Source organism: Perissodus microlepis, chromosome 16, assembly GCF_051167445.1.
Source record: "Perissodus microlepis isolate ML-2025 ecotype Zambia chromosome 16, ASM5116744v1, whole genome shotgun sequence".
In the NCBI taxonomy this organism is placed as follows: domain Eukaryota; kingdom Metazoa; phylum Chordata; class Actinopteri; order Cichliformes; family Cichlidae; genus Perissodus; species Perissodus microlepis.
In genome coordinates this window covers 24,654,725-24,667,963 of record NC_140476.1, presented here as the reverse complement: position 1 = coordinate 24,667,963, position 13,239 = coordinate 24,654,725, and the positions used below count along the sequence as shown (strand labels likewise).

Here is a 13,239-nt window from a genome sequence, read left to right as displayed (position 1 = left end):
TGTTGGGAACTCTAGTAAATAAATCCAATAACTCAGAGAAATGCTAAGTGAGAAATGCAGTGAAGCTTGAGGAAGACAGGTTTAGACAGGAAATGACATCAGGACTTGGCTTTCTGCACTAGTCTTCCTGGTATATCATCCCCACGGGCTATTTCAAACACAGGAGCTCATTATTGCAGCTTGCACACATTCACGCACGCAAACACAAACACACACACACTTCCCATTAGCCTTAAGGCAGAACCAATGTGACCAACATCCCGTTAGTAACCAATAACGTTGAGAAAATGCTCTTCAACGTGCAGTGTCAGCCTGCCGGTAACAGCCAAACATATTTGGCCATAACATATGACTTTTTGTGTTAAGGATCTAATAATTATATATTTTAAATAAATGTCACACTTCTTCTATTCTCAAGTTCAAGTATGTCAACTTTTTTCCCAAACGTATTTAAACTTACTGGTATACAGACGCAAGGATCACGTATGGGGATATTTAGCAAATGGGTAGAGGATGAGGGATAAGTTAAAGAGGAACAAAAGTCAAAAAATGCAAGTACTGTCAAGGAAGGAAAGATTTGCAGCAGTGTGGTGACTACAGACCAAAGAAAGTCAGTGACGTTCAGCAGTTTCAAGTGACTACGGGCAAAAAAACAAAACCACTAGTGCCTTGAAGTAGGCATGTCCCAATGTAAACCTATCTCAACTTTGAGGTGTGCAACCAATGAGACTGCAGAACACATATGACTCTGTAATAAATACATTAAAGGTTCTCCATTCACTAAAATTAAAAACAAAAGACAATGTTGATCTCTTTAAATGTTACTGTTTTATGACATCTACACCTGGTGTAATCCTCCACAAAGCCTGGATTTAACAACAGGTTATAGTGATGTGGGAGATGTTTTTAACACTAGTAACTAGTCAGGAGCCATTGTTGTTTGTGGAGTAGCAATGCTGTCAAAGGCTAATGTTAGCTTAACATTTATGAAAGCACCTGACCTTATTTTTCTTTGGTCTAAATCAGTAATTAATAGAACCCTGTTTGGGCCATAAACAGCAGAAGACGTGGAAATTCACTGAGCTTTATTTGTTGGACGTGCAAAAATGAAGCCAAGATGGAAGTTCCTTAAACCTAAATTCCACGTGAAGGCCAAAGACGTGGTTGCAAGACAACTTCCAGTCTTATAGAAGTCTACAAGAAAATAGCTCACTCACTCATTTTTGATCATACTGATGAAAAAGATCTTTTTTGAAAATCTTGTTCGTACCATGATTCAAAATCAAGGATTATCCATGGGAAGAAACTGCACACTCATGGGTAACAAGCTGTCAATAAGGAGTCATTAACCAATGAGCACGCAATTTCAAAGTCAAACCTGCTCATCCTTGGTACGTCCATTTCTTTGCAACAGCAGAAACACTCATCTTGAGACGTCGAAACAGATTTCACCAATCAATGGGTGACATTGTGTCTATGGTTTTGGCTAACTCAGCTACGGTTCATAAGGTGACCTGGAAGCTGCTTGTAACTTTTTAAGTAGCTTTTGCTGTATGTGAACTGTGACATTCAAATCTCACAAACACCAACATTCATACATTCACTAATGTACTAATGTTGCCCAGTTTAGATTCATCAATCAGCTACCATTAACATGTTTTGGCTTATGCTATCCTGTTTAAGCTAATGGAGTGCTGCTTCTAAAAGCAAGCTGGGTCATTAGCATTCAGTACATGTGTTTTTTGGGGGAATTTCTGAACACTGATTTTACTAATCGTGAACAAGAACCGAGTGGAACCAGCTATTAGAACCTGAGGTTCTGGGCCGGTGCAGTACAATCCTCTCTCCACCTTATACTGCACAAACATCCTGCATCTGATTACCAATGTTTTCATTCCACTGGCATCCTCCAAACACACTAGCAGGCTAACCTGAAATATATGTGCTCTGCAACAATGCCTTAATTTCCGCTGATGCCTGAGGTAACAGGCCTCTTACTGGCTCAGTCTCTTCTCCTCAGGCTCAGTGGCACACTTCAGACTTCCTCGTCAAAGGAGCTTGCAAAGAAAAGCGTCTGGACTTCTTTAAGTTTACTTGAAGACGTTTCACCTCTCATCCGAGAAGCTTCTTCAGTTCTAAGGTCAAATGGTGGAGAGTCCCAGATATAAACCTAGTGGGAGTATCCCCCCACAGAGGGACAAAAGGACCCCCTGATGATCCTCTAGTCGCCTGAGCCAAGGTGTGAAACTGGGTGTGGGTCCCAATCAGCCAGAGTTTCGGGTGTGTTCATTGTGAAACCTGGCCCCACCTTATCATGCGAATTCCTGAGGTCAGATGGCCCAGGATGTGAGTGGGCGTTAAGGCGTCTGGGAAGGGATCTCAAAACTGGATTATAGATGGCAGAGAGTTGGTGTCGTAAACCCCCGCCTCTGTTCAAAGATGGTCGCTCACAGTGGACATAGATGGCTTCTTTCACTCCTCTTTCAAACCATCTGTCCTCTCTGTCCAAAATGTGAACATTGGCATCCTCGAAAGAGTGTCCTTTATCCTTAAGATGCAGATGGACTGCTGAGTCTTGTCCTGTGGAGGTGGCTCTTCTGTGTTGTGCCATGCGCTTGTGAAGTGGCTGTTTGGTCTCTCCAATGTAGAGGTCTGGGCATTCCTCGCTGCACTGTACAGCATACACCACATTGTTAAGTCTGTGTTTTGGCGTTTTGTCTTTCGGGTGAACCAGTTTTTGTCTGAGCGTGTTGCTGGGTCTGAAATGCACCGGGATGTCATGCTTGGAGAAAACTCTCCTAAGTTTTTCTGATACACCGGCTACATAGGGGATGACAATGTTGTTGCGTCTGTCCTTCTTATCCTCCCTCGTTGGTGTCTGGTCTTCTTTTCTGTGCCTCTTTGCTGACTTTAAGAATGCCCATTTAGGATAGCCGCACGTTTTGAGTGCTTCCTTTACATGTGTGTGTTCCTTCTTTTTTCCTTCAGGCTTAGAGGGAACATGTTCTGCCCGGTGGTGTAGGGTCCTAATTACTCCAAGTTTGTGTTCCAAAGGGTGATGGGAGTCAAAGAGGAGGTACTGGTCCGTGTGTGTGGGCTTCCGGTAAACTTCGATGTTGAGTTTGCCGTTCTCTTCAATGTGCACAGCGCAGTCCAGGAAAGGCAAACAGTTGTCCTTTGTGTCTTCCCTGGTGAACTTGATGTTTTTATCCACAGCGTTAATGTGCGCAGTGAAGGATTCCACTTCTTGTGTCTTGATTTTGACCCAGGTGTCGTCCACATATCTGTACCAGTGGCTGGGTACTCTTCCTTTGAAAGAGCCAAGAGCCTTCCTTTCCACTTCCTCCATGTAAAGGTTGGCTACAACCTTCAACCTTCAACCTACTTCAGACTTCCTCAAACAGTGAAAGCGTAACAAGTTTCGTTTTGTCCTTGTAATTACCTGGAAACGTTCCTTGTAATTTCCTGAACATGATCCACTATTCAGCTTTGTAAAGACAATCCTATGGTTTGGGGCTAATTATAAAGAAAGTTGAGAACGTTTTAAAAGTTGAGTTTAACACGAACAATTACGTATTTGAAAAGGACAAAATTGTTCCCATTTACTTCTGTTCGCAGTCATTTTTAAAGAGGTCTCAATGTTTCACCTGCTTCAAATCGTGTGCACATCTACAACAGACACATAACTGTGCTTTGGCACAAAGTCAGAAGTCAACGACTTCCTGTACTTCCTTTGCGTTCTGCGATGAGTTTTTTTTTTACCCCACAGAGTCTTTCATTTCCACGCATGCACAAAAAACGAGAGAGAAAAAAAAAGTTGATGTTTATTCACAAACACATCTGAGGAATTTTAGACATGACGTAAACCTCGGAATCAATTCAGCAGATCACAAGTTAACAGAGACGTTACAGCAGTGGGATTGTTATGGTACCCACTGTTGATAAGCCCGGGATGAAAAGAAAAAAGTCTGAGGCATCCAGTTATCAGGCATCATCAGCATGTCTGAAAATAACAGGAAGTGCTACACTTCTAGGTCATACACACAGACACACACACACACACTCTGACAGCAGCTCTTGCTTCCCTCAAGACATATCTCACATGGCCACATGAGAGCTCTGCAGAGAGATGCTGAGTCGGTTAACTTTGAAAAAAAAATCTTAATGTGAGATTAGGAAGGACCTCTGAGGGTCGTGATTCTCAAAGTGCTGTTTTAATAGGCAGTGTTGCTTTTGTATTTTTATTTACAAAATCACGTACTTTTACACTTTCATGCTCACATCTGCTCAGAGAGGTGTGTATTTGTGCTGCTGCCCACAGAGAGATCTTTGTAGTCACTGTGTATCTCTTCATTTTGTGTCCATATGTAGCTGGTTGTCTGTGTGCAGCCATCATGTGTCTATTTGTAGCTGTTGTGTGTCTTTGTTATCAACAACTATCTCTTTGTAGCCAGTAAGTGTCTCTTTGTAGCAATATTGTGTCCTGTAGCTGTTACAAGTTTCTTTGTAGCCTTTAAGTGTTTCTTTGTCACTTTTGTGATTCTTTTTGTAGCAGTTTGTCTAATTGTACTTTTTAACCAGTGTGTGACTGTAAAGTAACATAACAGTCGCAGACTGTGCCCGAGTTTTAAATGTAAATATTCAAATTTATATTTCTCTGAACACCTTTAGGGCTGCTTGTTTATGACTTGTTTAAATAAAAATTCTTATTTTTCAACCTCTGCTGAAGAGTACTGAACACATCATGTCAAGTATGTCTCCTTGGGACAATTTGAATTTTTTGAGTTGGAGGTCATTTTGGAGGTCCTTCACAAGGAATCTGAAACATTACAGCACTGCTGACATACAGCCAGTAAGCATTTTTAACATTTTCATTGTGGGGCACAGGTACAGGGACCATACAAATGCACTCTTTGTCAAAATGCAAGCTATTAAATTCCAAGACTTGGTGCAGCTTAAAACAGCGCAAATAATGTATAAAGTAAGAAATAAATTGCTTCCAAAAGAAATCTGTAAATTGTTCATAGAAAGAGAAGGTGGGTATAACTTAAGAGGGAAATGGAATTTAAAAATACAAAGTGCTAGAACAACTTTAAAAACTATGTCTATCTCAATTGCAGGAGTTAAATTATGGAACAGTCTAACAGAAGAAATAAAAGAAAGTAAAAACATAAACCAGTTTAAATTAAAATATAAAAACCTAATTTTAAATAAGTATAAGAATGAAGAAAACAGGGTTAACCCAGGACGGTAATGTTGCTGGAAATGGTGTTTTAGTTCTTTTTGGGGGGTTTTTTGTTTGTTTGTTTTTCCATAACTTGTGAATCTGCAAAGTTACACATTCTGTATTTTTTATATGAAAGAAACTATACTGTGGTGGGGCTTGCTTATTTCTTGTTTTTGATTTATGTATGTTTGTTTTGATTTTGCTTTATTTTTGTTTCATATGTTGTTTGTTTAATTTAAGACTAAAAGAATTTGCTCAATTTGTTGATATCTTGAAATTAACAAGAGCCAAACTGATAGCTGTGAATGACTTCAACTAATAATTCAAACCTCAAATTTAGTCTGTGTACTTTAAATTCAAACAAAAAAGAAAAAAAGCAACACTGTGGTTGAAAAATTGAGTTTCAAAAAATGGACAGGTTAAAATCATTTTAATATTATACTGAATAATTAATCAAGTAAATATTTCAGCCAGAATTCTACATAAAATTTGTCTGATTAAATCTACTTCAAAGTAAAATATTTTCTAAGCTCCTCTTCGACATGTTCAAGGTGAAACAATCAGTCAATAAACAGAAAAAGAATTTCTTTAACAGAAATTTTAAAACAATACCCACTGAACGAAGATTTTAGCTTTTTCAAAGACAACTTTAAATTTTGTGGTTTAGCAAAGAAAGACATTTGAAGACTGTTAGACTGGGATACTTTAAAGTGTTAATTACAGAGCACAATAGCTTCTGATTATCAGCTAGTTCATTAGTTCACAGTTTACCACTGAACAGAGTAGAAAAGCACTATATAAGAAGAAAAGCAGGATCTATAAGAACAAAAGACATACTTGGCTTTTGCGGTCATTTTTACCAAGAAGCAAGTTTAATAAGTCAGTTACAGACTAATTACACTATACTGTGTGCACCAAAATGCACATTTTATATGAGTGTTTTTAAAAGATTTTAAATGAAATGATGATAAATCATCTCATGGGCAAAAGATGGCCCAGAAGTAGAAGCAACACAATTTACATGGGCTGAGTGTTACTACTCTGCAGCATTTCAGAAACTGGCCAATGGGTTTGAAGGCGGACTTTTAGGGAGGGGACCTTAAAGAGGAAGGAGCTGAAGCAGCCTGATTCAGACAGGTTGCACTGAGAGGATGCATAAAGAGTCAGTTATCCATACTTAAAACTGTGAACTGTGCGAGTCTATTTTAGCAAAGTCCAAGAATACAAAGCTTCAAAGTATTGTTTTCAAACTTAGGGGCCTTCCCTGGGAAATACTCGGGTACTTTGACTTCAACACAGTAGTTACTGAAGACATTAACAGCTTACAGGAGGAAACAGAACAGGAAATGTGAGACAGATGAGCTGTCACCATTTTAACGACATTTACAACAAATAATAAGGCCATTTTCTTTTTTAGTGTTATGCTAATTTATTGATAGAGTCCTGTGCCCAATCTGTGGGGAAGGAATCTATTTTATTATTTTCTAGGCTGTATAAAACTAAATAGCACAACATGTGCTACTGAAACACTTTCCTACCACACAGGAGGAGAAATACTGTGCTTCTGCAGGTCTGGAAGCTAAGCTAACTGGCTAGCTGGTCCTACCTGGTCGGCCAGTTTGAGAACAGCCATCTCTGGGTCAGCTCTGGCTGCACATCCACTCCCTCCGACACCGCAGCACCATGCACGGTGCGATGCTGAGCCCCGCTCCGCCTCTCCTTTCTCCGCTCTTCCCACGGGACTTGAGGCGACTAGATGTAGCGGTGTGGCTTTGTAGCTCTCTAGGAGTCTCACGGGCAGACGCTGAGGGTGATGGAGGCCGGGCCGAGCACCAGGGCCATCAGCCCCGTTCCACTGACGCTATCTGCGGCTACGCTGCTGAGCACAGTCGGCCGCTCGGAGTAGGGAGGCGGGGAAGCAGGAACGGCTCGACCGACCGGTGTAAACAATCCACATTTATGGCTGCTGCTGCTGATCTTCTGTTGATGCTTCTGCAAGAATATTCCAAGCGTCTCTGCGAGCTGTACACCGCCTACAGAAGGCTCTCTATCCCCCAGACTGCACAGCCTGTAAGCCTCCCAGAGAGGCAGCCAGGGTGAAGTCAGCTGAACGGAGATCACACAGGAAGTTCGTGCTTGTCTCTTTAGATGCAGAAGTGGAGGAGAAGCTTCCTCAGCATCAACAACAAGCAGAATACCCCTCGCTGCTGCCATCCACTGGATACAGAGAGAGGCCGAAACGCAGTTACACGATCCAAAAATAAGTAACACAAAGCATGAAAAATGAATGCGTGTAAAGAGAGATGGCTGTGATGACTGCAGTGATGTAGGTTATATAAAGATGTAGTGTAATTTTCATTCCAGATATTTGTTCATGAATTAGTCCCACTTCAAGTGACAAATGTAATTTCTGATAAGATGGGCAGACATCAAGCACCATGTAGATAGAGCAGATTGTTCTTTGTGGACTAAAACCAGTTTAATCCATCCATCCTGCCTGGGAGCTCCATATTCCACATCTGCTATCCATCCTCTGCACATGTTCATACCATCTCAGGCTTGCCTCTAACGCTGTCTCCAAAATGCTCAATCTAAACTGTCCCTCCGATGTACTAATTTCTAATCCTGGTCATACTGAGATGAAAACTTTAACATCTTCAGCTCTGCCACGTCCAGCTTGACTTCCCATCTTTTTGTTAGTGCTACAGTCTCCAAAACACACTACATGGCAGCAGGTCTCACTACCATCTTGTAAACCTTCCCTTTCACATTCATCTTCACCCACTCCACTTTGTTTGCACTCTCTTCTATTCAGTTCATTTCACTTTTATTTGTAGAGCACCAAAATCGCAACAGAAGTCACCTCAAGAAGCTGTGGTCTTTAAGGCAAAGACCCTACAATAATACTGAGAAAATCCCAGCAATCAAATTCCTCCTTTGAGAAGCACTTGGCGACAGTGGGAAGGAAACGTTTTTAACAGGAAGAAAGCTCCGGCAGAACCAGGCACAGGGAGCGGCAGCTATCTGCCCTGACCCAGATCTTTGTGCTGTCCGTTGGTTCTGATGGTTGACCCCGGGTATTTAAACTCATTTACCTTCACTCTCTGTAGTCCTTGCATGTTCATCTTTTCACTGGTCTATCTCTCATTCACACATATGTGTTCTGTCTTGCTTTTACTAACTTTCATTCCTCTTCTCTCCAGTGCATACCTCCACCTCTCCATACTCTCCTCCACCTGCTTCCTACTCTGCAAACATCCTGGCTGCCATCATCATCAACCTGTCCATTGCCGCTGTGAACAAGAAGGGGCTCAGAGCCAATCCCTGATGTAATCCCACCCCCACTTTGAACACCTCCGGCACTCCTTCCAGACATCTCAACACTGTCTTGCTGTCCTGACTTCCTCGTGCATTTCTACAGTTCCTCTTTCTCAAGATCCACAAAGAATTGACAGTCACAGTGCAACTCCTGACCTCCTCTACACTTCTCTATTAACACCCTCAAAGCAAACATCACATCTGTAGTGCACTTTCTTAGCACAAAGCCATTCTGCTGCTCACTGTTCATCACCTCTCTTCTGCTCTGCTTTCTTGAGGGTTCTGAGATGAAACAGGCTGCAGACTGAACTCCTATTGTCCTTCTACCGTGCCACTATCGAGAGTGTGCTGGTGCACAACAGCTGACAAGAAGAGACTACAGAGGGTCATCAGAACTGCAGAGAAGGTGATCGGCTGTCCACTCCCCTCCCTGGACTTAATTGCCAGCTCAAGATGTCTCTCCAGAGCCAGGGCAATTATAAAGGACCACCTCCATCCTAACCACCACCTATTCAACATCCTGCCCTCTGGAAAAAGGCTCAGATCCATCAGGTGCAAAACCAACAGACGAAAGAACAGCTTCTTCCCGTGGGCTGTCAGAACTCTTAATGCAAACTAAGAGTGTGTAAAGACTTCCCCAACACATCCACCCTGACACTGCTGTTGATCATCTATGTGCAATATCTCAGTCTTTCCATGTTCTATGCAATATTTTTGGCTCATGTGCAATTATTTTGGTCCCAGTCTGTTTCAATGTTTCCTACACATACACCATGTATATAGTTCCACTCACATATGTATACATATACACTGTTTTTTATTTTATTCTATTTATTTAATTATTTATTTATTTTCCGCCTTCGTTGTATATTGGTTTCTCTTCTTCTTACTTTAGCACCTTTGTGGTTCAGCTACCCAATTTCGCTGTGCAAGAAACTGCACGAAAGCTCTAAGTCTCTCTAAGTCTCTACAGTTGTGGTGAACATTTTACACACTCCTGGTGTACAGGGACCTTGGTGGTCCGATCCTGGCTGTTCCAGTCTCAAGTCTGCATCCCTAAGTAACTAACTCATCTCACTTCCTGCCTACATTCTCCCCCGACACCACCTTGCAGTCTCATATGTTTTTCGGATTGCACTTTCTGTAGTAGAAGTACTCCACCTGTGTGCACCTTCCTACTTTCTTATACATCACCCAACTTACTCCAGAATTCCTTTCTTTTCTACCTGAAACCCAACCTTTAGTGCACTGACCCCCACTGCTCCTGGCTTTGCTTCTCTTACACCTGGTCTGTGCAAGTCATATATCTATCTTTCCTTCTTTCCATCGTGTTATCCAGCTCTCTTCCTTTGCCGATCACAGTCCATACATTTAAAGACCCAACTCTCAACCCCAAACTCCTGCCTTTCCTTCTCTCTTGCCTCTGAAGATGCCGTCCCCCTTTCTTCTTCTTCCATTGTCTGCAACAAACATAGTTTATGAACAGTGAGTACACTGGCTTGTGGCCCAGCCATGGCTGGGTTAGACTAAACTTTAAACCAAATCTTTACCCTAAAACGTTGTGATTTAACTCATGTAGACTTTTTTTTGTCCCTACAAGGAAGTTTTAGAGGGCAATACTTAACTTATGACTTGCATTATTATCCTGAATATTTCCAAACCTAAACTTAAGATAAATATTCCCCCTAAAATATAACAATCTACCTTTTGGGGACTGACGTTTTTGTCCCAGTAAGGAAGTTAAGAAGCCACAGTACAAGTACACAGTCTGTGTGGTTTTCATGCATTTCTGTTAGTTGTGCGTTCTAAAGGTTATAACGGAAGGAAACTGAAGGAAGTACGGTGCTGTGCTGTCTCTTGAACTTTTACTCACAGAGAAATGTCTCAATAGACTCTGGATGGTTCTTGTAGGGTAAATAATAACGACACAAGTCTTTTTGTAGTCCAATGAAAAATTTAGCCAAACCGAGACCTTTAATTTATGGACAAATGTGTTAGCAAATCCTGACATTCAGAAGCTGATACAGCAAAATATGTGATCATACCAGTCACTTCCATAACTGTTGCATAAGACAACACAAAAATCAGGCCTATAGTATTCTAATTTTAGCCAAATGCAATATTTTTTTAGGTAGAATATAACATGAAAGCGTACATACATGCAGCAATGATTTGCAAATCTCATAAAACCATATTTTTGCACAAAAGAACAGTCACTGTGTAGCAACCCCTCTTTGTTTAACAGCAGTCCGATTCTTGTCTCATATTAGATTGTGGCTGCTCAACAGTCCTGACTCTTCTGCTATAAAGTCATTGGAAAAGCTGAAGTATGCAGTTTAGCATTGTCTTTCTGAAATATGTGAGGCCTTCAATGAAAAGTATGTGATATGGATGGGATTATATCTTTCTCTAAAACCAGTATATACCTTTTAGCATTACAGACATCCTCTAAGTTTCCAGATGGAACTGAGCAATGATAACAAGCCAGGTGGTCAGTCTATTCTTTAGTCTGGAGGATGCCGGGTTCATGACTTCCAGAAACTAATTTCAAAGTTCAGTTTATCGTGGGGCGATCAAGGGTTGGCAGTTCGTCTTGTAATTGTAAAGTTGCCGGTTCGAGCCCCGGCTCCGACAGTCTCGGTCATTCTGTCCTTGGGCAAGACACTTCACCCGTTGCCTACTGGTGGTGGTCAGAGGGCCCGGTGGCGCCAGTGTCCGGCAGCCTCGCCTCTGTCAGTGCGCCCCAGGGTGGCTGTGGCTACAATGTAGCTTGCCATCACCAGTGTGTGAATGGGTGGATGACTAAATGTAGTGTAAAGCGCTTTGGGGTCCTTAGGGACTAAGTAAAGCGCTATACAAATACAGGCCATTTACCATTTTTTACCATTTATCTGAACTGAAGAGTGTTCCGCTTTACCTTAGTGGATTTTCAATAAGCTTTCACCCAGGTGTTTCTGGATTATGTTCACATTTGGCTTCTTTGCATGACAGAGCTTTAACCACCGCGGCATGGCAAACTGTGTTCCTGAGTCCATGCAGTGATTACCTTAACATAATCATGCCATCTGAGTGCTTGGAGGTCATGGGCATCCAATATTGATTTTATGGCTTGACCGTTGCGAGATTTCTCCAGATTCTCTGACTCTTTTGTACTCCACATGAGGAGGAGGAGCATCACTGTGAAACTGTTCCATAATTAATAGGCACAGTGTTTTGCAGATTGGGGAAGATCTGTCCACTGTTACTTCTGAGAAACGATGCCTCTCTAAGTCAAAGGAGCTTGCAAAGAAAAGCGTCTGGACTTCTTTAAGTTACTTGAAGACGTTTCACCTCTCATCCGAGAAGCTTCTTCAGTTCTCGGATGAGAGGTGAAACGTCTTCAAGTAACTTAAAGAAGTCCAGACGCTTTTCTTTGCAAGCTCCTTTGACTACGATGACCTGGATGACTGAGAACCTTCACAGACATGATGCCTCTCTAAGATGCTCCTTTTTACTCAGTCATGCTACCAGCATGTTGGCACTTACTTTACCTCGTCAATGTTTTCCTTAAAAACAAACAGAAGTTTTGCTTGATTTACTCTGCTCTGCAGTAGCGTTGCTTTTCATCCACAGATAAAAATCATTTTTATCTTATCCTGGGTCTTGACACAGCTGTTCTGATTGGGTGCTGTAGCCCCTGGTTTTAATGACATGTGGGATGGTGTGTGGCTATTTACCACAAGAGGGACATCCACACTTAGGCTACGTCCACATGTACACGGGTATTTTTGAAAACGGAGATTTTCCGTTTTCGTTTTAAAAAATAATCCCGTCCACACGTAAAGGCAGAAATGAAGGAAAACGCTGCTATGAACATGCCAAAGCAACAGGTGGCGATATATTCCTAACCGTGCAGAAATGTTGGCCAATCAGAAGTCTAGAAGCCTCGGTGGGAAAAAGTAAACAAAGCTGGGGCATAGAAGCAGAACCGAGTCCTATGTGTGGAGGGACAGTAACTGTGTGTGTATATGTAAGCATTTAAACACTGCAGAGAGTACAATTAACAGTAACGGTATTGTAGAAATTCATTTCACCCAAACAATAACGTGACGCACAGTGTGACGTAAAAAACTGCGCACACCTTTGACGCTGCGTTTTCTGCGTTTTCTCCGTTTTTCTGGTCCACACGTAAATGCAAAAACGGAGTTTTCAAAAATATCCACCCTGGCCGGAGTTTTTAAAAATCTCCGTTTTCAGTGACCAAAAACGCCGTTTACGTGTGGACGAAAGGTGCAAACGCATATAAAAATCTGCGTTTTCAAAAATACCCGGGTACGTGTGGACGTAGCCTTAGTGGCATCATCTAGAGCAGGGGTAGGCAACTCCAGGCATCAAGTGCCGGTGTCCTGCAGGTTTTAGATATCACCCTGTGTCAACACACCTGAATCAAATCATTAGTTCATTCCCAGGCCTCTGGAGAACTTCAAGACATGTTGAGGAAGTAATTTAGCCATTTGAATCGGCTGTGTTAGATCAAGGACACATCTAAAACCTGCAGGACACCAGCAATCGAGGCCTGGAGTTTCCTACCCCTGATCTAGAGGCAAGAGCAGAAAACCACTGGCTGAAACAGTGTCAGACTTTTAAAGCATCACATTTATGATACGGGAGCAGATTTCTTATACGAAGCTGCTTATAAAAAAAAAATGTTTTTC

At 41.8% G+C, this 13,239-nt stretch overlaps 1 protein-coding gene across 2 annotated transcripts in view; it reads right to left on the bottom strand.

Annotated features, from left to right (window-relative positions):
* Nucleotides 1–7,494, bottom strand: part of ankrd44 (ankyrin repeat domain 44) — a 34,900-nt gene extending 27,406 nt beyond the window's left edge. For both annotated transcript variants that reach the window (XM_084954962.1, XM_084954964.1), the window contains exon 1: nucleotides 6,834–7,494. In XM_084954962.1, the coding sequence (XP_084811088.1) occupies nucleotides 6,834–6,860 (27 nt within the window). In that variant the 5' untranslated portion in view covers nucleotides 6,861–7,494. The remainder of the gene's footprint in view (nucleotides 1–6,833) is intronic.
* Nucleotides 7,495–13,239: the final 5,745 nt, after the last annotated feature.